This window comes from Pocillopora damicornis, chromosome 11 (genome assembly GCF_964200805.1).
Source record: "Pocillopora damicornis chromosome 11, jaPocDami1.2, whole genome shotgun sequence".
Lineage (NCBI taxonomy): Eukaryota > Metazoa > Cnidaria > Anthozoa > Scleractinia > Pocilloporidae > Pocillopora > Pocillopora damicornis.
In genome coordinates, this window is record NC_142680.1 from 18797099 (window position 1) to 18823636 (window position 26538).

The 26538-nt window shown below is 41.6% G+C and overlaps 2 protein-coding genes across 4 annotated transcripts in view; both read left to right on the forward strand.

Annotated features, from left to right (window-relative positions):
• LOC149037961 (DNA-directed RNA polymerases I, II, and III subunit RPABC2-like) overlaps positions 1–26538 on the forward strand; it is a 112676-nt gene that overhangs the window by 50303 nt on the left and 35835 nt on the right. The gene's annotated exons all lie outside the window — the stretch shown is intronic.
• LOC149037968 (uncharacterized) lies at positions 866–25556 on the forward strand. The gene is given in 5 exon segments (XM_089188358.1): positions 866–1687; positions 2070–9710; positions 9713–10166; positions 10284–10498; positions 24465–25556. Coding segments are annotated over 5 exon segments (10056 nt in total). The 5' UTR covers positions 866–906; the 3' UTR covers positions 25430–25556.

The following is a 26538-nucleotide window of genomic DNA, read 5'->3' on the forward strand; positions in this document are numbered from 1 at the left end:
TAACTTGAATTTTAAGGAAGGACGGTAACCGTTCCTTTTTTCAACTATCACCTAAATAAAACAACAACAGACAATATCGATAAAGGTCTAAGAAACTCCAAAATTTAGTTAGACTTGGCAGAACACTCAATTTCTGATCACTGCTGTCACTAACAATATTTGACGTTTGGCTTTTAATGTTTAGCATTTAACGTTTGGCAGTCATCATCTTATGTACAGAGAATGTAAAGTTTTAATCCGCTTTTAGCATAAATAAAAATGCAATCTTTTGTAACCTTCAATTTCCTGTTATCATCAAATGCGTAATAATTTGTTTTTCGTGCTTCTTGTTCATGCCATGCAAGTTGGTAATTCCATTCACTTAGGATATCTTGTAGGAAGTTTCAAAGGAAAATATTGAGTCTTTGTAAACTTGAAAGAGTTTTGGAATTCATAAACATGTAAATCAAAGAACCGTGAAAGTATTCTGTCAGACGTAAAATTAATTCAAACTGTTTGCTGCAAAGAAAATTGTGTACCAATAAAGTGGACTTGAGGTTTGAAAAAATAGGTTTTGACGCTATACAAAGCTTATTGAAGTGAATTTTTTGAAGGACTTTAAGTTCTACGATGCACGTTTATCCTATGGTGTTACAGTCTTCGATTTCTCGGTTTTTGCATTTTAATGAGATACAACATTTGAGCCTCGATGGGGAAATATTTCATGCACAATTAATAGAGCCAGTGCGCAGGTGTTATTAAGTTTTTATTTAAACGAGGATTACATGACGAAAGAACTTTTTTCCTTTTCCCCTCACATGCATCAATCACTGTTTGATTTCACTTAAGACGTTTGTATGCTTGAACAAACTTAACCTCTTTCAGGATTTTGGTCAAGGACAGCTATCTCCCGAGCTAACACCGCATATGGCTCTACAGCCTTTTACGAACGAGCAGCTGAATTATTTTAAATTCGCCTCCATTGTACTGAATGAGTTCGCCAATGCTTTGCGTCAGACGTTCAAATCCATGTGGGACAACAGATTTGGATATCGTCCCGGGTATCAACTGTGGGACAACTCCACGCTAGTAAGAAATTTGTTTCTCGCTGAAGAAGGTAGAAAAACCAAAGTTCCTACACACATCTCCTATGAAGAATGGGATTGTACTGCCCTGTTCCAGGCCACCATCTATGCAAAGTCCTTCGCTACGCCAGATAGCAAAGGTCATTATAAGACACTTGGTGAACAGTACGCAAACCACCATAAAGTACCTCATGGAAAGTTCCATCCATCTGTTGTGAGTCCAAGTGGAAATAGAGCCGAAACCTTCGCTCTCGCGATTGATCAGCTTCGACTTTTACGAAACTCGCTATGTCACTCAGACAAGTCAGAGATTGATAAACCAACCTTTGACCAATACGTGCAACTCGCTAAGGAAGCATTCAAAGCTCTTGGTATCATGACAGATCCTATTGATGCCATTGGTGGATTGACAGAGACTGCCTTTCCCACCAAAGAAGTTCGCAAATTGGAGGAAAGTCTTAGACAGGAGACCAGATCATATATCGAGTGTCTCGAAGAAGTGAGAGCAGGTGTCGACAAATTAATAGCACAGGGGAATGCTATAAAGGAAAAAGTTGAAGAACTCTCTTTGTTGAAGGGAGAAATAGATCATTTGAAACGTAAGATGGACCAAGATCAAACAGGTATAAACTGATTAAAAACTTTACAGGATTTTAAGATTAACAACAATTTTAAGATGTAATGTACCAGAGTGTTATAAGCACTACTTTGGCAGGAAGGAGCAAAAAGAGACAACACCGTATTTCTTCCCCAGGATGGGATTATTCGAGAACTAGACCTCACCCACTATATTTATCGGCATCATGGCTTTTGTGGGAAGATTACAGATTACAACTTCACGGAAAAAGTAAAAAGCTCATAATTAGAGTTATATCCATAAAGCTTGATTTCTATATATTTTATGTAACTGTAAAATGTATTCTTTTTTAGGATCATTATTTTCATTTGCTCCTCAAACTACCGACATGAGCTCTTTCATAATTGCATCAATTTGCTTCTTTTAAGATTCAGAGCCATTTCTTCCACCATCAAATCTTCCTTCAAAGGTACCACACTTCACTGGCCGTCAGAGAGAGTGTGAAGACATTAGCAGTCACTTAACTTCCAAAAGTTCCCGGGTAGTGTCGATATGGGGCTCGCCTGGTTTTGGTAAAACTTCTCTGGCCACCGAAGTTGGATATCAACTCCAAACTGGAGGACTTCCCGTATACTTCTTCTCCATGCGAGGTCTTCTTTCAAAAGCCGATCTGACTACGCAGCTTCTGAGCTTCTTTAGGAGACACTCCACAAAAAATCAAATGCCTCAGGGGATGCCCATAGAAGAAGAACTTTCCCGCTTTCTAGAGGACATTTCAGGTGAATTTGTGATGATTCTTGACAATGCCGATGAATTACTCGAAAGTGGAGCACCGAATGTGAAGGAGGATTTCATAAGCCTTCTAGAAGTCATTCTTAGTCAATTCAAAAACTTAACATTTCTTCTTACCACAAGGGAATCTCTTGAGTTTATGAATGTGCATTTTGAAGGCCATCAAGCAGTAAGAATAGGGCCATTATACGAGTCCTCCTCTCAAACGTTAGTCGGCGGACTACTTCCAAAAGCGACCGCGTCTGACTGCACGAAAATTGCAAGAATCTGCGGGTTCGTACCTCTGGCCATGAAACTGCTATGTTCCTCCATCACTGAAGATAATGTTCAGCCAAGTCAATTTTTAGATACCTTCAAGGAATCTATAGAAGGTAGTCTTTTTGAGCTGTTGGACAATCCAGATTATCCAAGCTATCTGCGATTAAAGCTCCTATTTAAATCGTCTTATCAGAGACTCTCTTTATTAGAGAAAGAAGCGCTGACATCTCTTACTGTTCTTTCTGGAGATTTTAACCACTCGGTTGCTGCAGCCGTCATGGGCGTCGGAACAACTTTGGAGGCCAAGAAAATCTTGCATAGGCTTCGGAGAAAATCCTTCCTCGACTCTAGCTCCAAACCTGAGTCATTTTCGATGCATAAGTTGGTTCTGTTGTTTGCAAGACGAAGAGGTCAAGATGAAATGAAAGAAACCATGCTGAACTCCAAAGCACGTTTGTCTGCATTTTATGTCTCTCTTTTCGAGAAGCTAAATAAACAGTTTTTGACAGGACAATCCATGCAAGCATTTATTGATTTCTATGAAGAGAAGCAGAATATTATTCAGAGTCTTATGGAAAGCTGTTCCGATCCTAAGACATGTGACGTTGCATTTGGTGTCCTGACAAAAGCAGAAGTTTTTCTAGATTCTCTTTTCTGGTGCGAGGGAAAAGTCTTTTTCAAAATTTACGATCACGCAACTAAAGAAGCTCAGGCGTTTGGAAAGAGCGCTCTCTACAGTCAGCTACTGGTGTCGTTGGCATTCGGCGAAGTGACTTGGGGGATAGATGGAAGATCGATGACGCTGCTCTCTAAAGCCGAAGGCCTTTCTTTGTCGGTAGATGATAAAAGAAAAGTCCTGTGCTATAGAGGCATCTCTCAACTGGTTTTAGGGAAAAAAGACGACGGAGCTCAGAACTTACAAAAAGCTCTTTGCTTGATGAGTGACAACACCGAACAACGAGTTCTCAAAGTAACTGCACTGCAAATTCTTGTGACTTACTTTCTTTTCAATAAAAAGAAAGCAACTTCACTAGAGCTTTACACCAAAGCCTTAGATGAGTGCAAAGCATTAGGAGACACAAGTCTTCTTGTTATTCCTCCAGTGAATAACAAAGAACTGAAAATAATCGAGTCAGATATGCCGGAACCAGCTCTTACAACCACTCAACCACTTAGATTAGAAATTATTTTCGTTCTTAGCAAAGCAACAGAAATGTTTTCTGATTATGAAACAAAGGAAGCAATAAGCAAATCTGTGCTAAGGATGTCAAATCAAACAGAAAAGCAGATCTTCCCAAATTCCATTGGTTCATGGAACTTCCAACGCAACGTCACTTTGACTCTTAAAAGTGTACTGAATAATCCCGAGGAAGCATCAAAGTTGTGCGACTCTTGGATCACTTATCATAAAATGACCTTAGAACAAAGGGGACAAGATATCCCAGGAGATAAAGCTAAACCCAACGAAAATCTTGATATAAATTTGCATCAAGAAGGATTAGTAAGAAGCTATTTGGACCATGGCAGCGCTCTTCACCAGATGCAAAACTATTCTGGAGCCATTCAGTCCTTTCAACGTGCCCTTAAACTCGCAATTAGACTTTTCCGGGAAGAACACCCAGACACAGCTCAGTGTTACGATTCTCTCGGAATAACCCAACTGGCCTCGGGCGACATATCGTCAGCAGTTCAGTCCAAACAGCGCGCTCTTGACATAAACATCAAACTCTTCGGAGAAGAACACGCAGACACAGCTGAGTGTTACCTTTCTCTCGGAGTAACACAACATGCCTCAAAGGACTTTTTGTCAGCACTTCGGTCCAAACAGCGTGCTCTTGACATAAGAGTTAAGCTCCTCGGAGAAGAACACCCAGACACAGCGAGGAGTTACTTTAACCTAGGAGTAACGCAACATGCTTTAGGCAATTACTCTTCAGCACTTCAGTCCCATCAGCATGCTCTTGACATAAGAGTAAAAGTTTTGGGTGAAGAACACGCAGGTACAGCTCAGAGTTACCATAGCCTTGGAGTGAGCCAACATGCCTCAGGTGACCTCTTGTCAGCACTTCGGTCCAAACAGCGTGCTCTTGACATAAACATCAAACTATTCGGAGAAGAACATGCAGACACAGCTGAGTGTTACCTTTCTCTCGGAGTAACACAGCATGTCTCAGAGGACTTTTTGTCTGCACTTTGGTCCAAACAGCGTGCTCTTGATATAAGAGTTAAGCTCCACGGAAAAGAACACCCAGACACAGCGAGGAGTTACTTTAACCTTGGAGTAACACAACATGCTTTAGGCAATTACTCTTCAGCACTTCAGTCCCATCAGCATGCTCTTGACATAAGAGTGAAAGTTCTCGGTGAAAAACACGTAGACACAGCTCAGAGTTACCATAACCTTGGAGTAACCCAACATGCGTCAGGTGACTTCTCCACAGCACTTCAGTCCAAACAGCGTGCTCTTGACATAAGAGTTAAGGTTTTTGGGGAAGAACACCCAGACACAGCGAGGAGCTACTTTAATCTTGGAGTAACACAATGTGCTTTAGGCAATTACTCCTCTGCTCTTCAGTCCCATCAGCGTGCTCTTGACATAAGAGTAAAAGCTTTTGGTGAAGAACACCTAGACACAGCTCAGAGTTACTTTTCTCTCGGAGTGACACAACATGCCTCAGGCGACTTATCGTCAGCAGTTCAGTCCAAACAACGTGCTCTTGATATAAGAATTAAGCTTATCGGAAAACCACACCCACATATAGCTCAGAGTTACATTAACCTCGCAGTAACACAACATTCTTTAGGTAACTTTTCGTCAGCACTTCAGTCCCATCTGCGTGCACTTGAAATGCGAGTTCAGCTCTGCGGGGAAAAACACCAAGACACAGCTGAGTGTTACCATTCTCTCGGAATAAGCCAACATGCCTCAGGCGACTTCTCTTCAGCACTTCAGTCCAAACAGCATGCTGTTGAAATAACGGTTAAACTCTTTGGAGAAGAACACCCAGATACAGCTGAGTGTTACCTTTCTCTCGGAGTAACACAACATGCCTCAGAGGACTTTTTGTCAGCACTTCGGTCCAAACAGCGTGCTCTTGACATGAAAATTAAACTCCTCGGAGAAGAACACCTAGACACAGCGAGGAGTTACTTTAACCTAGGAGTAACACAACATGCTTTAGGCAATTACTCTTCAGCACTTCAGTCTCATAAGCATGCTCTTGACATAAGAGTAAAAGTTTTGGGTGAAGAACACGCAGGTACAGCTCAGAGTTACCATAGCCTTGGAGTGAGCCAACATGCCTCAGGTGACCTCTTGTCAGCACTTCAGTCCAAACAGCGTGCTCTTGACATAAACATCAAACTATTCGGAGAAGAACATGCAGACACAGCTGAGTGTTACCTTTCTCTCGGAGTAACACAGCATGTCTCAGAGGACTTTTTGTCTGCACTTTGGTCCAAACAGCGTGCTCTTGATATAAGAGTTAAGCTCCACGGAAAAGAACACCCAGACACAGCGAGGAGTTACTTTAACCTTGGAGTAACACAACATGCTTTAGGCAATTACTCTTTAGCACTTCAGTCCCATCAGCATGCTCTTGACATAAGAGTGAAAGTTCTCGGTGAAAAACACGTAGACACAGCTCAGAGTTACCATAACCTTGGAGTAACCCAACATGCGTCAGGTGACTTCTCCACAGCACTTCAGTCCAAACAGCGTGCTCTTGACATAAGAGTTAAGGTTTTTGGGGAAGAACACCCAGACACAGCGAGGAGCTACTTTAATCTTGGAGTAACACAATGTGCTTTAGGCAATTACTCCTCTGCTCTTCAGTCCCATCAGCGTGCTCTTGACATAAGAGTAAAAGCTTTTGGTGAAGAACACCTAGACACAGCTCAGAGTTACTTTTCTCTCGGAGTGACACAACATGCCTCAGGCGACTTATCGTCAGCAGTTCAGTCCAAACAACGTGCTCTTGATATAAGAATTAAGCTTATCGGAAAACCACACCCACATATAGCTCAGAGTTACATTAACCTCGCAGTAACACAACATTCTTTAGGTAACTTTTCGTCAGCACTTCAGTCCCATCTGCGTGCACTTGAAATGCGAGTTCAACTCTTCGGGGAAAAACACCAAGACACAGCTGAGTCTTACCATTCACTCGGAGTAAGCCAACATGCTTCAGGCGACTTCTCTTCAGCACTTCAGTCCAAACAGCATGCTGTTGAAATAACGGTTAAACTCTTTGGAGAAGAACACCCAGATACAGCTGAGTGTTACCTTTCTCTCGGAGTAACACAACATGCCTCAAAGGACTTTTTGTCAGCACTTCGGTCCAAACAGCGTGCTCTTGACATGAAAATTAAACTCCTCGGAGAAGAACACCCAGACACAGCGAGGAGTTACTTTAACCTAGGAGTAACGCAACATGCTTTAGGCAATTACTCTTCAGCACTTCAGTCCCATCAGCATGCTCTTGACATAAGAGTAAAAGTTTTGGGTGAAGAACACGCAGGTACAGCTCAGAGTTACCATAGCCTTGGAGTGAGCCAACATGCCTCAGGTGACCTCTTGTCAGCACTTCAGTCCAAACAGCGTGCTCTTGACATAAACATCAAACTATTCGGAGAAGAACATGCAGACACAGCTGAGTGTTACCTTTCTCTCTGAGTAACACAGCATGCCTCAGAGGACTTTTTGTCTGCACTTTGGTCCAAACAGCGTGCTCTTGATATAAGAGTTAAGCTCCACGGAAAAGAACACCCAGACACAGCGAGGAGTTACTTTAACCTTGGAGTAACACAACATGCTTTAGGCAATTACTCTTTAGCACTTCAGTCCCATCAGCATGCTCTTGACATAAGAGTGAAAGTTCTCGGCGAAAAACACGTAGACACAGCTCAGAGTTACCATAACCTTGGAGTAACCCAACATGCGTCAGGTGACTTCTCCACAGCACTTCAGTCCAAACAGCGTGCTCTTGACATAAGAGTTAAGGTTTTTGGGGAAGAACACCCAGACACAGCGAGGAGCTACTTTAATCTTGGAGTAACACAATGTGCTTTAGGCAATTACTCCTCTGCTCTTCAGTCCCATCAGCGTGCTCTTGACATAAGAGTAAAAGCTTTTGGTGAAGAACACCTAGACACAGCTCAGAGTTACTTTTCTCTCGGAGTGACACAACATGCCTCAGGCGACTTATCGTCAGCAGTTCAGTCCAAACAACGTGCTCTTGATATAAGAATTAAGCTTATCGGAAAACCACACCCACATATAGCTCAGAGTTACATTAACCTCGCAGTAACACAACATTCTTTAGGTAACTTTTCGTCAGCACTTCAGTCCCATCAGCGTGCACTTGAAATGCGAGTTCAACTCTTCGGGGAAAAACACCAAGACACAGCTGAGTGTTACCATTCTCTCGGAATAAGCCAACATGCCTCAGGCGACTTCTCTTCAGCACTTCAGTCCAAACAGCATGCTGTTGACATAACGGTTAAACTCTTTGGAGAAGAACACCCAGATACAGCTGAGTGTTACCTTTCTCTCGGAGTAACACAACATGCCTCAGAGGACTTTTTGTCAGCACTTCGGTCCAAACAGCAAGCTCTTGACATGAAAATTAAACTCCTCGGAGAAGAACACCCAGACACAGCGAGGAGTTACTTCAACCTAGGAGTAACGCAACATGCTTTAGGCAATTACTTTTCAGCAGTTCAGTCTCATCAGCATGCTCTTGACATAAGAGTAAAAGTTTTGGGTGAAGAACACGCAGGTACAGCTCAGAGTTACCATAGCCTTGGAGTGAGCCAACACGCCTCAGGTGACCTTTTGTCAGCACTTCAGTCCAAACAGCGTGCTCTTGACATAAACATCAAACTATTCGGAGAAGAACATGCAGACACAGCTGAGTGTTACCTTTCTCTCGGAGTAACACAGCATGCCTCAGAGGACTTTTTGTCTGCACTTTGGTCCAAACAGCGTGCTCTTGACATAAGAGTTAAGCTCCACGGAAAAGAACACCCAGACACAGCAAGGAGTTACTTTAACCTTGGAGTAACACAACATGCTTTAGGCAATTACTCTTCAGCACTTCAGTCCCATCAGCATGCTCTTGATATAAGAGTAAAAGCTTTGGGTGAAGAACACCCAGGCACAGCTCAGAGTTACCATAACCTTGGAGTGAGCCAACATGCCTCAGGCGACCTTTTGTCAGCACTTCAGTCCAAACAGCGTGCTTTTGACATAAACGTCAAACTCTTCGGAGAAGAACACACAGACACAGCTGAAAGTTACCTTTCTCTCGGAGTAACCCAACATGCGTCAGGTGACTTCTCGTCAGCACTTCAGTCCAAACAGTGTGCTCTTGACATAAGGGTTAAGCTCTTTGGGGAAGAACACCCAGACATAGCGAGGAGTTACTTTAACCTTGGAGTAACACAACATGCTTTAGGCAATTACTCCTCTGCTCTTCAGTCCCATCAGCGTGCTCTTGACATAAGAATAAAAGTTTTTGGTGAAGAACACCTAGACACAGCTCAAAGTTACTTTTCTCTCGGAGTGACTCAATATGCGTCAGGTGACCTCTCCTCAGCAGTTCTCTCTGAACAACGTGCTCTTGATATAAGAGTTAAGCTCATCGGAAAAGCACATCCAGATATAGCTCAGAGTTACTTTAACCTTGGAGTAACACAACATTCTTTAGGCAATTTCTCGTTAGCACTTCAGTCCCATCAGCGTGCTCTTGACATAAGAGTTCAACTCTTCGGAGAAGAACATCCAGACACAGCTGAGTGTTACCGTTCTCTTGGAGTAACCCAACATGCTTCAGGCGACTTCTCGTCAGCACTTCAGTCCTTTCAGCGTGCTCTTGACATAAGAGTTAAACTCTTCGGAGGAGAACACCCAGACACAGCTTAGTGTTACCTTTCTCTCAAAGTAACACAATATGCCTCAGAGGACTTTTTGTCAGCACTTAGGTCCAAACAGCGTGCCATGGACATAAGAGTTGAGCTCTTGGGGAAGAACACTCAGACACAGCGAAGGTTTACATTAACCTTAGAGTAACAAAACATGCTTTAGGCAATTACTCTTCAACACTTCAGTCCCATCTATATGCCCTTGACATAAGAGTAAACGTTTTTGGTGACGAACACCCAGGCACAGCTCAGAGTTACCAAAACCTTGGAGTACCACAACACGCTTTAGGCAATTACTCATCAGCACTTAAGTCCCATGAGCGTGCTCTTGAAATAAGAGTTAAACTTTTGGGTGAGGAACACTTAGGCACAGCTCAGAGTTACTTTAACCTTGGAGTAACACAACATGCTTTAGGCAATTACTCGTCAGCACTTCAGTCCAAACAGCGTGCTGTTGACATAAAAGTGAAACTCTTTAGTGAAGAACACCTAGACATAGCTCAGAGTTACATTAACCTCAGAGTAACACAACATTCTTTAGGCAATTTTTCGTCAGCACTTCAGTCCCATCAGCATGCCCTTGAAATGAGAGTTGAACTCTTCGGGGAAGAACACCCAGACACAGCTGAGTGTAATCTTTCTCACAGAGTAACCCAACACACCTCAAGGGACGTCTCGTCAGCACTCCAGTCCTTTCAGCGTGCTCTTGACATAAGAGTTAAACTCTTCGGGGAAGAACACCCAGACACAGCTGAGTGTTACTTTTCTCTCGGATCAACCTAACATGCCTCAGGCGACTCTTCGTCAGCACTTCAGTCGAGACAGCGTGTTCTTGACTTAAGAGTTAAACTCTTCAGGGAAAAACACTCAGACACAGCTGAATGTTACATTTCCTCGGATTAACCTAACATACCTTAGGTAAACTTTCATCGGCACTTTAGTGCGATTAGCATGCTCTTAAGATAAGAGCTAAACTCTTTGGGAAGGAACACCTACACAGAGCTCAGAGTTACTTCTCTCTCGGAAAAACCCAAGATGCCTGAGACTACTTTTCGTCAGCAGTTCAGTCTTTAAAGCGTGTTCTTGAAATTAGAATTAAATTCTTCAGGGAAGAACACTCAGACACAGCTGAGTGTTACTTTTCTCTCCGAGAAACTAAACATGCATTAGACGACTTCTCTTCGGCACTTTAGTCCCATCAACGTGCTTTGGACATCATAGTTAAATTCTCCGGGGAAAAGGACCAAGACACAGCTTAGAGTTTTTTAATCTTGGAGTAACGGTGAGGTACTCCCCTGACCTTGCCTAAGGGGATACACCACTGAGCCTTTCAGACATGATTTACGCCCATTTTAAACATCATAATTACATGCCAAAAAATTCTAGCGTGAGTATTAGTCGAAAGTATGTCAATCATTCCTCAACAGAGAAAACGTAAAAGACATTTGGAAATATCGAGCGACGAAGGGCTAACGGTAGAAACCTTAGCTTAGAAACTCTCTACATTGATAACTCATTTGATTAAATTAAATTATCTTGCCATACTCCCCCACCGACGCAGCACCACAGTTTCCCTAGTAACTTACTCCCTTTAATAATAAAAACCAGCCGTGGGACCCCTTCTCTTTTAACCTATGTATGAGAGTAAACCCTGGTCCCTCTTGGAAGGAAAGTGACTTGGATTTGCAAAAAATTAAATGATTTTGTGCAACCTTGAATGAACCACTTAGTCTTACCGTTTTTACAACTAAAATAAAAGATTTTTAACCGCATCTCAGTGTTTTATCGCAGAAACTCCATAAAAAACACTTCATGTTTTAATCTGAATTTACTTAAAGACAATTTTACATTGACTCTAAAATATGAAAAAATAAATAAGTTCCCACCTCTCACACCCTGTCTCAACCCATCACATTTTTCTCATTAGAAATTTTCGCACATGCACCTTAGGTTAAGGACATAAAAGATGTCAGAATATCTTCCTTTACAAGCGAGTTCCGTTATCCGAGATGGAAACCAGCACAGCGGTTTTGAGGTATTGGACAATCCAGGCATCTTCAACAGCCTTAAAGTTACAGAAATGCACAGACAAAGGTCCCCTAGTTGCAGAATCAAAGTCTCGATATCCCTAACCCGTCTGCTGTTTATTTTCTACGCCATAGTCTTGTTGATCTTCGTGTATCCAGCCCTTACACATGATGGCAAGATTTTACTCTCTCCACCTGCTACACTGTTGTCATCATCACTTTGTTGTGCTTGTGTTTTAAATATCTATTTCATTCAGAGAGTAACCTTAATGTACAAGGCCTTATTATTACTGATAGGTCCACTGGGGCAAAAAGAAAAAAAAAGAAGTATGGGTGTCATAACGATAAAAACGCACTCAAAACGTGTATAATGTTGAAAAGTTCTCCCAAAAAGAATCCACCCAATGCACCTCCACGAGCGTGTATGTTTATATTTTCTCAGTCTGCGACTGAAAATTAGCTTCGGAAGGTGTGTGCTTGTAGTTACGTTATCATTTCTCATCTTAAAGAATGATAACCAATCCAGAACGGCTACAGACCTCAAATTACGTTGAAACCAGCAGGTTTTCAATTGTCTGCTCTGGCTAGATGTAAGATTGAGGAAAGTAACTGTTATTTCTGCCAGGGCTAAGTCTAGGAATTTTTAAGAGCAGGCGTGTTTTTTCGTTCTCCTGTCATTTTAGTCTTTTATTATTACTATTATTATATGCATATTTCAAGCAGGCGGAAGTAAGCGTTCGGTGAGCGCTATGGACCAAAAAGGAAGTCGGTCCTACTCTATTGCGTGTTTTCAGGGTGGTCATGTTTCTTTCAAAACGGAAATTGAGCAATGCTGAGTGTATTGTCCAGATTAAAAGAGAAATTTACCTTGTTAAGGTTTGACCTGTAAACATCACGCCTCATTTGACGAGAACAATAAACTCTTCATTGCATAGGCATCTTGCATATTAAGGGTTTCAAATTTTTGTGTGATGTGAAAAACAAGTCATAACACCTCAACCAGTCTCTGTAATGAGATGCATTTATGCAAATGAGTGAGCATGCGCGTCGAGAGTGTGTTAGGGAGTGTGTCAGAGTGTGTTCCATGTGCTCGGGTCAGTAACCAAATTATCTTGTACCCAAGTCCTAATTATCGGAATAAAATCAATTCAGAGTCATTACATGGTACCAGGAGTGGACGTACCGAAAATGCAATTGATTAGCGACAATCTTCGAGAAAATTAATGTTTTCGGGTCCTCTAAAATCACGCTCAGAAGCAGAGAAATGTAGTTATCTTTTAATCTGGAGTGGTCAGAAAGGAAGAGATATCTTCAACACATGGCAAAACCTCAAACAAGACGACGAAAAGAAGTTGCAAACCTACTACGATGGGTTTGAGCAACACGTGAGTCCAAAGTCTAATCCTGTCTTTGCACGATAAATATTTAATCAGAAGATCCAATCGCCTGATGAATCCGTAGAGCAATTCACTACTGAGCTTCGAATCCTCGCACAAGACTGCGAATTCACCAACACAGATGAGATGATTCGCGACAGAATTGTCTTCGGCACCAAATCAATGAAAACTAGAGAAAAGCTATTCGACGAAGGAGCAGGTCTTACTCTCGAAAGGGCTATCACCATCGCACGATCCTACGAGGTATCACAAGCTCAGCTAAAAGCTATGAATCCCGCTGGAAACGGGGGAAAAATCGATGTTATTTCGCGTCCTAAGAGCCGAAATATACAATTAAAACATGGCACTTCTGCACAGGCAGTCCAGCAACGCAACCTGAAATCTACACAGGCAGCTCACAGCTCAGGCGGCACCGCGATGAAAATCCAGCTAAAAATTGTGAAAATTGCGGCCGCTCTCACAGCAAATCCGAAGCCTGTCCAGCCAGAGGTCAAACCTGCAATTATTGCAAAAAGAAAGGCCATTTTATTCAAGTCTTCAGGAAAAGAATGCGATCAAAACAAAGAATTCACAAATAAAGTATGTTAAAGTTCACACGGCAACCAGGCGGACAATCAGACATAGTTTGATGCTACACTGGTTCAAGAGCGTTACTATTTGTAACTGGTTTTTGGCAGTTACGGAGAAACGTTTTTCTATAGCCATTTGCCTTTAGGACATTGGAACTCCGTCACTTGCTCAGTAAGAGGTCTCCTGTTAATTCAGGCTCATCTCTCAAAGATAAATGGGTCATAAACCTTTCCAACCAGTTACAAATAGTAACGCTCGTGATGAAAGGGAACCAGCGACTGGTTTTGCTGTTATTCCTTACATACAGGGTGTTACTGAACCCATCAAGAGAATTTTGAATAGCCACAACGTTAAAGTTGCTCAAAAACCTTTTCAGACTTTGGGGCATATTTTCGCCAAACCTAAGGATCCTGTCACGAAAGAACAACGAACCGACGCCATTTATTCTATTCCTTGCAATGACTGTGACAACGAATACATCAGACAGACTAAACGCCAGTTTGGTACACGGTTAAAAGAGCACAAAAAGCGGTTTTTCTTTGCAAAAAGGAAAATTCAGCTTTATCGGAGCATACTTGCCTAACCAACCATACAATTGGGTGGGATAATTTTAAAATTATCACCACTAATCGGCGTTACCACCGGCGCCTTTGTTTGGAGGCTTGGCATATTAACTCCGCCCACGCTCCTTTAAATCGTGACGATGGCGGTTTGCTTCCTGATGCCTATTTACACCTCGTCAGAAAAAAGGCCGCTAATTAGTGATCATATAAAAGGACCTCTTGCTGCAGCGTTTAGATCACCCCTGATGAAGGCACTAGACAGGAGTGTCGAAACGTTGGGTCTATGAATTGTAACTTCTTCCGTTACATTCATTAAATCTGCAAACCAGTGTAGCATCAAACTATGTCCCAAAGAATTCACGAAATTCAAGACACTGCTACATCATTTGAAGAAAATTTCGAGACCTTGGCATTTGAGCCTATCTGCGTTGGAAACATAAATCAAGAAATCAAAGCACAAAAAGATGAAGTGTTTGCTACTGTCAACGTCGACATCGCTGGAAGAGGAAAAGAGGAAACTACTCTAAAAGCAAAGATCGACACGGGAGCCCAAGGAAATCAGCTACCCCTCCGCATCTATCGCAACATGTACCCCCAAAATATCAACGCCAACGGCAAACCAAGGCCAAGAACACTGAACCAATCAAAAGTCATTCTGGTAGCATATGGTGGCTCAGAAATCAAGCACTTCGGTACAGCCAAAATCCCATGTGAGTTCAAAGGCATCAAGATAACAGCAACCTTCTATGTCACAGACACCATTGGTCCCGCAATCATCGGTCTTCACACCGCAACTCAACTCAACCTTGTGAAATTCAATCACGAAGCGAAAAATCTCCACAACCTGAGCCTTGTACTCAATCAGTCAAATCGGCACCAATCAGAAGCGAACAAGATCTCATCGCACGGTACCCAGAATGCTTTGATGGGATAGGAAAGCTCAAGGGTGAGTATCATATCACCTTGGCTCCTGCAGTACCTCCAGTAGTCCATCCCCCACACAAAGTACCCATCAGCATGAAAGACGAAATCAAGGATGAATTGGACAAGATGGTAAAGAATGACATCATAGCAAAGATACAGGAAGGTGAACCTACGGCTTGGGTCAATAGTCTTGTCTATCGACGAAAGTCAAATGGAAGGCTCCGCCTCTGTCTAGATCCAAAAGACCTAAACGAAGCGATTAAGCGTGAACACCACGTCACCCCTACCCTAGAGGAAATTCTTCCTAAGCTAAACGGAGCCAAAGTATTCTCAATAGTCAATGCGAAATGTGGCTATTGGAACATTATCTTAGATGAAGAATCAAGTTACCTTACAACGTTCAACTCATCCTATGGGCGTTACCGTTTCAAGAGAATGCCATTTGGACTGAAAATGTCGCAAGACATTTTTTAAACCCGCATCGACCAAACCTTTGAAGGATGTCATGCTGTCATTGGCATTGCAGATGATATTGTGGTCTATGGAGATTCAGAAGCATCACATGACACCAACATGCATGGTATGATCAGTCGATGCAAAGAAACTGGCCTGAAGTTGAACCGCGACAAATGTTTCATTAAACAAGACCAGATCAAATTCTATGGAATAATCTGTACCAAGGATGACATCCAACCAGATCCTAGCAAAGTGTCAGCACTCAAACAGATGGCACCACCAGCGAACAAGCGAGAAGTCCAGACCTTCCGGGGGATGGAAAATCACATGAGTCCATTTATACCCAACTTGAGCACCCTGACTGCACCACTACGAGAGCTAATCACCGACAAGACACCCTTCTGTTGGAATGCAACGTACCAACAAGCCCTAGACAAAATCAAGGAATCTATAAGCAACAAAGTAACGTTAACCTACTTCGATTCATCAAAACCAATTGTCCTTCAAGTCGATGCATCGCTTCAAGGACTTGGCGCGGCCTTGTTGCAAGATGACAAGCCTGTTACCTTTGCAAGCAAAGCCTTGACTAACACAGAGAGGCGTTATACTAATATAGAGAGAAAGATGCTAGCTGTCGTTTACGGATGTGAAAGGTTTCACACTTACCTGTTTGGCCGCAACTTCACTGTTCATTCTGACCATAAACCGCTCGAGAGTATACACCTGAAGCACCTGACAGCAGCTCCACCCTGACTTCAACGGATGCTACTCAGGCTCCAACCATATGACCTTGTGATAAAGTATCAGCCAGGAAAAACTATGGAAATCCCAGATGCTCTTTCCAGACTTTCACCAGAGGAAACCGGCGAAGTCAAAGGCATGGACGTCCAGATACATGAAATATGCCCTCAATTCAGCAACGACATGATCAAGAGAATCAAGGAGGCTACAGCGGCCGATCCAGAATTAAGCGCACTGAAAGAACAAACACACATGGCCTTCAGACATCAAAGGAGTACCAGCTCTCATTGATAATGAAACGACACAGGATTATCATCCCTAAAGCACTGCAGAATGAAATCCTCCTGAAACTCCATGCTTCACACCAAGGCACAGAGAAAACAAAATTACGTGCAAGATCTGCTGTTTATTGGAGAGACTTAAACAGAGACATTGACAACGTCACGAAATCATGCAGTATCTGTCAAGAGCTGCAGAGCAAACAAGCCAAAGAACCATTGATGCCAACAGAAATTCCTCCACGTCCTTGGCATACAGTCGGTTGTGACCTGTTCTACCTTGACGGGTCCGAATATTTGCTTGTCGCAGATTACTACTCTAAGTTCACATTTGCCAGGAAAATTCCTCCAGGGAAAAGCACCAGCAAGGCTGTTATTGAGCTGATGAAGCAGATATTCAGTGAACATGGAATTCCACACGTGGTAAGGTCTGACAACGGTCCTCACTATCATTGTTATAGTTTTACTGAATTTGCTCAACAATATGGTTTCAAGCATGTGACGAGTTCCCCCCACTTTCCATCCAGCAATGGATTTATTGAGTCGCAAGTCAAGACAACAAAGAAAACCCTGAAGAAAGCCAAAGCAACCAACAGCGATCCCTATCTCGCGTTGATGTGTTTAAGAAGTACCCCCATCGATGGAAAATTACCTTCACCAGCTGAACTGCTTCTCGGAAGACCAATACAAGATAACCTCCCGAGGAGAATCCAGGGAAGCCCCAACAATGATGATATCACCGAAAGGCTTGAATATAGGCAAGAGAGACAACGTCATTATCATGATAGAGGATGTAAGTCACTTCCAGACCTCGCCCCAGGTCAACCTATCAGAATTCAAGATCCAGTATCTTCCACTTGGAAACCTGCCATGGTAAAAGAAAAGCCAGATAAAGTTCCACGTTCTTATAGTAAAGTAACCACACCAGCAGGACAGTAACTACGGCGTAATCGCAGACGTGTCAAGGAAGCACCCTCCGATGATAAATGGTTACGTCATCAAGCTTTAAAGCCGGAAGACTCGAAACTGATGGCAGGAAAAGAGACGCAGAACCCTAGCGAACCTGGAGCAGTCACCAGAAGTGGACGCACGGTGAAGCCACCAGAGAGATATGGATTTTCGGACATTGAACATTGAGTACCGTTGAACATTGTTTACCATTGAACCTTATGTACTGAACATTGAAGCATTAGTTGGTCCTTCGTGCGCGACATGTTGAGTTGTTGTATCCATAATATTGACCTTAAAAAGAAGAGGGATATAATGAGATGCATTTATGCAAATGAGTGAGCATGCGCGTCGAGAGTGTGTTAGGAATTTATTCAGAGTCATTACAGTCTCTGGATAAATTTCGAGTTGCAGTCTTGCAGTTCGTTCAATAGTAATAAAGATAATCAGTTAAAACTCGCTCTAACTTGAATTTCAAGGGAAGTAAGCCACAGTTTTTTCAAATATTGACGAAATAAAACAACAACAGACAATATCGATGAAGTTCCAAGAAACTCTAAACTTTGTTAGACATGGCACAACACTCAATTTCTGATCACTCCTGCCTTAAACAAGATTCTACGTTTAGTAGTCATCATCTTACGTACAGAGAATGTAGAGCTTTTCCCTTACTGCAGTAAAATTTCAAGTCTAATCGATTCGTTGTGTTACTCGCCCTAACTAACAAAAACAGTGGCTAATAGACAAAAGACAAGGACTTTCTATTTCGTCTCTTGTCTAACTAAGTCATCTTTTTGTACGAGTGGGATCATGCGGCCATCTTGTCGTGCCTTTTGGCTAAAGAAAAGTACAAGGTGCCAAGTCCTGTCGAAAGTGAAAATGTAGCAAAAGTAACTCAAATTTTTTTTGTCGAAAATGGATCATATTATATAAGAAGTTTTCACGGGAACACCGCACCGCGGCAAACTTATTGATTGAAAATGTTTACATCATTATCCGACTTTGAAACGCGGCGAGGGTTCATTCGTTACATTAGTAGGAAAATGAATAAACTTACGATTTAAAGCTTTTAAAACAATTCTCCAATTTCAAACTTCGTCGCCCAAGCGAGCATTTTGTTTCCTTATCACGGTAGAAATTACAATACGGCATAACAGGGCGACGTTTAACTCAGTTAAGCTGGTAAACGTTACATCAAATCTTGTGCTAAATCTAAAATATAGAACATAATATCGTTCTATACAACTTTATTTCTAAACGAAGAAATGAAAATTGTACATATTTACCTCGGTCATAAACGAAGCATATTAAGTCTGACAGCCTGGCACAAGTTGCTGGTTCTTTAAATTTGATCTAAGAGTGGTGGTGATTTGCGTTCTCGAGGATAGCATGTAAAAGAGATTTTTTTCTTCTTGTGTTTTTCAGGCGAGCACGAGCCGAGCGCGGGTCGAACCAGAAACGCGCGTGGTGTGGAGCGTGAAAAAAAATCATTCCTACTCTATCGCGTGTTTCTTCCGTAGCGCTCACCTAACGCTTACTTCTGTTCGCTTGAAAGATGCAAAACAAAAACAGAGTAGACAACTCGAAAACACGCCTCCTCAAGATGTAAGATTGCAGATTGTAATTGTTATTTCTGTCAAGACTATGTTAGAAAATTTTGAAGAGCATTGTTCAGGGTGGTCATGCTGAGTGTATTGTCTAGATTAAAAAGGGAATTTCTCTTGCTAAGTTGTGTTGAGAACAATGAACTAATCATTGCGTAGGCATTTAGCATATTACGGGAATAAAGCTTCCGTGTGGTATGAATAGCAACCAGTCAACCAGTCTCCGGATTAATTTCGAATTGCAGTCTTGTAGTTCGTCCAATATTCATTGAGATAATCAGTTTGTACGTCTGTCATCATGATATTTCTCGGTCTATCTTGAATTTCAAGGTAAGTAGGCAATAGTTTTTTTTCAATTATTAACTAAATAAAACAACAACAGACAATTTCGATGAAGGTCCAGGAAAGTCTAAAGTTTGTTAGACTTGGCACAACACTCAATTTCTGATCATTTCTGTCTTTAACAGATTTTACGTTTTTAGTAGTCATTATCTTCCGTACAGAAGATGTAAAGCTTTTCCATTACTGCAGTAAAATTTCAATTTTAATCTATTCGTTATGTTACTCGCCGTAACTGACAAAAACAGTGGTTAATGGACAAACGACAAGGACTTTCTATATCGTCTCTTGTTTCACGATTCTGCAAGAGTGGGATCATGCGGCCATCTTGTCGTGCCTTTTGGCAACAGAAAAATACAAGTTGCCGAGTACTGTTGAAAGTGAAGATGTCGCGAATGTAAGCCAAATTTTTTGTCGAATATGAATCATATTATTCAAGATGTTTCCGCGGAAACATTGCACCACGGCGACCTTATGAATTTAGAATGTTTACATCATTATCCGACTGTGAAACGTGACAAGGGCTCATTCGTTGCATTATTGGGAAAATGAAAACATTTGCGATTTAAAAAGTGCTCCATAAACTCGCTGAGGCGCAATTTCCTTCTTAAAAGCAGAAACTAGATTGCATTCTCAAAGAAAATTGAAAATTCGGTCACCTTTCAGGTATTGTCACGGATGAAACAGATTACAAGAATTCTCAGAAACACCGGAACCACATGTCTCTGTCAAGCTGTAGTTCTTGGAAATCGTCTTCTGCGTTTGTTAATTTGCGTTATAGCTAAAATGCTTACATCATTATCCGACTTTGAGACGCGGCGAGGGCTCATTCGTTGCATTATTGGGAAGTGAAAAAACTTGCCATTTAAAAAACGCTCCATTAACTCGCCAATGCGCAATTTCCTTCTTAAAAGCAGAAACTAGAAGGCAGTTTCAAAGAAAATGGAAAATAGGTCACCTTTCAGGTATTATCAAGAATTAAACAAATGACAATAATTCTCAGGAATACCGGAACCACATCTCTCTATCAAGCTGTAGTTCTTGGAAATCGTCTTCTGCATTTGCTATTTTGGGTTAAAGCTTTTGCGATAATAATCCAATTTCTAGCTTCGTCGCCTAAGCGAGCATTTTGTTTTGTTAGAGCAAAAACACTGTAGAAATTGCAATACGGCATAGTAGGGCGACGTTTAACTCAGTTAAGGTGGCTAACGCTACATCAAATCTTGCATTAAATCTGCAACATAAAACATAACATCGTTCAGTGCAACTTTATTTCTAAACGACGAACTGAAAATTGTGCAAATTTACATCAGTTATAAACGAAGCATTTTTAGTCTGACAGCCTGGCAAAAGTTACTGGTTCTTTCACTTTGATCGAAGAATAGTAGTGATTTGCGTTCTCGAAGATAGCGTGTGAAACGACATAGGGTAAAATATGGACTGGACCACTGAACCCCTGGACTATTTTTTGGACTATTTTTTAAACCATTTTTTGGACTAGTTTTTTTACCATTTTTTTGGACCTTTTTTTTTTGGAACATTTTTTGAGCTTTTTCTGATCATCTTGACTCTACATCTTTGACTCTACTGAGTCCAAGTGGAAATACAGCCGAAACCTACGCTCTCGCGATTGATCAGCTTCGAATTTTACGAAACTTGCTTTGTCACTCGGACAGGTCAGAGATTGATAAACCAACCTTTGACCAATACGTGCAGCTCGCTAAAGAAGCATTCAAAGCTCTTGGTATCATGACAGCTCCCATTGATGCCATCGGTGGACTAACAGAGTCTGACTTTCCCACCAAAAAAGTTCACAAGTTGGAAGAAAGTCTTAGACAGGAGACCAGATCATACATCGAGTGTCTCGATGAAGTAAGATCAGGTGTCGACAAGTTAATAGCACAAGTTAAAGACCTCGCTTTGTTGGAGGGAAAAATAGATGATTTGAAACTTAAGATGGATCAGGATCAAACAGGTATAAACTGATTTATAACTTTAGAGGACTTTTTAAATTAACAACAATTTTAAGATGCAGTGTGGCAGAGTTTTATAAGCACTACTTTGACAAGGAAGAAAAAAAGGGAAAGCAGTGTTTTTACTCTGTACTTTAGTAATAATATTTCAACTGGGAAAACTTACAGTTTTTGCAAAAACGCTTCGTACTTGTCTTGAAAATCCTTTCTTCTTCCCTTTGACGAATTTATTCTATAATCAGAGTACCACCTTAAACAATTAATTAACTTTTATTTCAAAACAATTAGTTCAAGAAGTAAACTGTACCCACTATATTTACCGGCATCGTGACTTTTGTGCAATGTTGTTAAGATTACAACTTTACGGAAAAAGCAAGAAGTTCATGATTAAAGCTGTATCCGAAAAACTTGATTTCCAGATTTTTAATGGTACAGCAAAATGTACCCTTTTCATGATCATTATTTTATTTGCTATTCAAACTACCGACATGAGCTCTTTCATGATTGCGTCAATTTGTTTCTTTTAAGATTCAAAGCCGTTCCTTCCACCATCAAATCTTCCTTCAAAGGTTCCAAACTTCACTGGCCGTCTGAGAGAGTGTGAAGGCATCAGTAATCACTTAGCTTCCAAAAGTTCCCGGATCGTGTCGATATGGGGCTCGCCTGGTTTTGGTAAGACTTCTGTGGCGACTGAAGTCGGACATCAGCTCCAAAGTGGAGGACTTCCCGTATACTTTTTCTCCATGCGAGGGCTTCTTTCAAAAGCCGATCTGACATCGCAGCTTCTGAGCTTCTTTAGAAGACACTCCTCAAAGGATCAAATGCCTCAACGGATGTCCATAGAAGACGAACTTTTTCTTTTTCTGAGTGACATTTCAGATGAATTTGTGTTGATTCTTGACAATGCCTATGACTTACTCGAAAGTGGAACACCAAATGTGAAGGAGGATTTCATAAAGCTTCTGGAAGTTATTCTTAGTCAATTCAAAAATTTAACATTTCTTCTTACCACAAGGGAATCTCTTGAATTTATGAATGTGCATTTTGAAGGCCATCAAGCAGTAAGAATAGGGCCATTACACGAGTCCTTCTCTCAAACCTTAGTCGGCGGATTACTTCCAAAAGCAACCGCGTCTGATTGCTCGAAAATTGCGAAAATCTGCGGTTTCGTACCTTTGGCTATGAAACTGTTGTGTTCCTCCATTACTGAAGATAATGCTCAGCCGAGTCAATTTTTAGATAACTTAAAGGAATCCATAGAAAGTAGCCTTTTCGAGCTTATGGACAATCCAGGTTATCCAAGCTATCTGCGTTTGAAGTTCCTCTTTCAATCCTCTTTTCAGAGACTCTCTTTATCAGACAAAAAAGCGCTGGCATCACTTAGTGTTGTTTCTGGAGATTTTAACCACTCGGTTGCTGCAGCTGTCATGGGTGTAAAAACTACTCTGGAGGCCAAGAGAATCTTGCATAGGCTTCGGAGAAAATCCTTCCTCGACATTAGCCCCAAACCTGAGTCATTTTTGATGCATAAGTTGGTTCTGTCGTTTGCAAGGGAAAGGGGTCAAGATGAAATGAAAGAGACCATGCTGAACTCCAAAGCACGTTTGTCTGCATTTTACGTCTCTCTTTTCGAAAAGCTGAATAAACAGTTTTTGACAGGACAATCCATGCAAGCATTTATTGATTTCTATGAAGAGAAGCAAAATATAATTCGGAGTCTCATGGAGAGCTGCTCCGATCCTAAGACATGTGACGTTGCATTTGGTGTCCTGACAAACGCAGAAATCTTTCTAGATTCCCTTTTCTGGTGCCAGGGAAAAATCATCGATAAAATTTATGACCACGCAACTAAAAAAGCTCAGGCGTTTGGAAAGAGCGCGTTCTACAGTCAGTTACTTGTGTCCTTGGCATTCGGCGAAGTGACCTGGGGGATACATGGAAGATCGATGACGCTGCTCTCTAAAGCTGACGGCCTTTCTTTGTCGATAGATGATAAAAGCAAACTATTATGTTATAAAGGTATCTGTCAACTGGCTTCAGGGAAAATAGACGACGGAATTCAGAGCTTACAAAAAGCTCTTTGCTTAATGAGTGACAGCTCCGAAGAACGAATTCTCAAAGTAACTGCATTGCAAATTCTTGTTACTTACTTTCTCTTTATGAAAAAGAAAAAAACTTCATTAGAGCTTTACACCAAAGCCCTAAGTGAATGCAGAGCATTAGGAGACACAAGTCTTCTTGTTATTCCTCCAGTGAATAACAAAGAATTGAGAATGATCGAGGCAGATATGCCGGAGCAAGATGTTACAACCACTCAACCACTTAGATTAGAAATGATATGCGTTCTTAGCAAAGCGACAGAAATGTTCTCTGATTATGAGACAAAGCAAGCAATAAGCAAATCTGTGCTATGGATGTCAAATCAAACAGAAAAACAGATCCTCCCACATTCCATCGGTCTATGGATCTTCCGGTGCAACGTCAATATGACACTTTCAAATGTATTGAATAATCCCGAGGAAGCATCAAAGTTGTGCGACACTTGGATCAGTTATCATAAAATGACCTTAAACCAAAGTGAAAAAGTTATCCCAGAATATAAAGCTAAACCCGACCAACATCTCGATTTCAATTTGCATCAAGAAGGATTATTAACCCTTTGCGTACCAAGTGGCCATATATGGCCACTTAAATACAGACCCCATTCGGGCGGCCTGAAAAGAGCACTTTGAGGGGCTGGAAACTAATACTACATTTCAATGTAAATTACATAAAGTCGTTAATTAGTTTTTTCGAGGATTTCTTCCATCGAGCTTGTTTTTGGGCGAATTTTGAGGCTTTTTGTGATTTGGACGTTTTGAACGGGGAGATTTAAATACCACCCCCCTTGGTATACAAAGGGTTAAGAAGCTCTTTGGACCATGGCCATGCTCTTCATCAGATGCAAAACTATCCTGGAGCCATTCAGTCCTTTCAACGTGCCCTTGACGTTGCTATAGGACTGTTCGGGAAAGAACACCCAGACACAGCTCAGAGTTACGTATATCTTGGAATAACACAACATGCTTTGGGCAATTTCTCGTCAGCACTTGAGTCCAAACAGCGTGCTCTTGACATAAGAGTTAAACTCTCCGAAGAACACCCAGACAAAGCTCAGAGTTACGTTAATCTCGGAGTAACACAACATGCTTTAGGCAATTTCTCGTCAGCACTTCAGTCTGATCAGCGTGCTCTTGACATAAGAGTTAAACTCTTCGGCGAAGAACACCCAGACACAGTCGAGAGTTACGTTAGTCTCGGAGTAACACAACATGCTTTAGGCAATTTCTCGTCAGCACTTCAGTCCGATCAGCGTGCTCTCGACATAAGAGTTAAACTCTTCGGGGAAGAACACCCAGACACTGCCGAGTCTTGCTTTTCTATCGGAGTAACCCAACATGCCTCAGGCGACTACTTGGCAGGACTTCAGTCCTTTCAGCGTGCTCTTGATATAAGAGTTAAACTCTTCGGGGAAGAACACCCAGACACGGCTGAGTGTTACTTTTCTATCGGAATAACACAACATGCTTTAGGCGACTTTTTGTCAGCACTTGAGTCCAAACAGCGTGCTCTTGACATAAGAGTTAGACTCTACGGGGAAGAACACCCAGACACAGCTGAGTATTACTTTTCTCTTGGAATAACGCAACATGCCTCAGGTGACTTATGGTCAGCACTTGAGTCCAAACAGCGTGCTCTTGACATAAGAGTTAAACTCTTCGGCGAAGAACACCCACACACAGCTCAGAGCTACGTTAATCTCGGAGTAACACAACATGCCTTAGGTAATTTTTTTTCAGCACTTCAGTCCGGTTAGCGTGCTCTTGACATAAGAGTTGAGCTCTTGGAGGAAGAACACTCAGACACAGCTGAGTTATACTTTTTTCTCGGACAAGCACAAAATGCTTTAGATGACTTTTTTGTCAGCACTTCAGTTCTTTTAGCGTGCTCTTAAAATAAGAGTTAAACTCTTCAGGGAAGAACACCCGGACACAGGTCAAAGTTACTTTTCTTTTGGAGTAACCAAACATGCCTCAGGCGACTTCCTTTCGTTTAGCTCTTGACATAGGAGTTAAACCCTTATGGGAAGGACACTCAGAAATAGCAAAGACTTCTGGACTGAAACAGAACATGCCTCAGGCGACTTCTTCTCAGCTTTTGAGTTTTATTGGGGTAGAACACCAAGTTATTGCATGAACTTTTCACTTTCTCACGTTAAAGCAGTAGAGAATATACTGAGCAACTGTAGAAACGGGATTAATAACCTTTGATAATTAGTGAAAAGCGCAGCTTTGTTTTTTGGTTCAAACTCTTCTGGGAAAACCATTAAGATTTTGTAGTTAACTACAGAGTTCTTCGAGTCTCCAGGCATTGGGAGTGAGTGAGGGGCGAGGGGACGGTGAGGTACTCCCCTTACCTTGCCTAAGGGGATACACCGCTGAGCCTTTCAGACTTGATCCACGCCCGTTTTGAACATTATAATTATGGGCCAAACTCTCTTGGGTAGCCAGTTTGCATTAAGGTTACTTTCCACCTTCAGAGGCCATAAAAAGTCGATTTTTCTTTTATTTGACTAAACTGAATATAAAAATTTCTCCTGACGTCTCCATACAAAATTTTCTGAAATCTTCAAAAGTACCCGAGTTATTTAGAAAAACGTACTTTCAAATAAAAATTAATAAATCAGAAAGGTGTCCTCTTAGACCTGAGCGAATCCCCTGAGGAATTTTCGCGGCAACTGCTCATCTTTTCATGTTATTTCCATATTTTATTTCCATCGTGCACTTGACAAAATTCACACAGGGAAGCTCTTTGCTTATGGAAAAATATTTGGCCATCAAAAAATCAAAAGCGGAAGAAAGTCCCTGCTAAAAAAAAAATAAAAATAAAAATACAAGAGGCAAAGGAGCTCCACACTGGCGTCCATATTTCGAACGAAGAAGTTGCCGTCAAAACAAAATTTGCTAAACGCAATCGAATTATTATCCAAATTATCTTGTTATACTCACCCACCGACGCAGCACCGCAGTTTCTCTGGTAACTTACTCTCTTTAGTAATAAAAC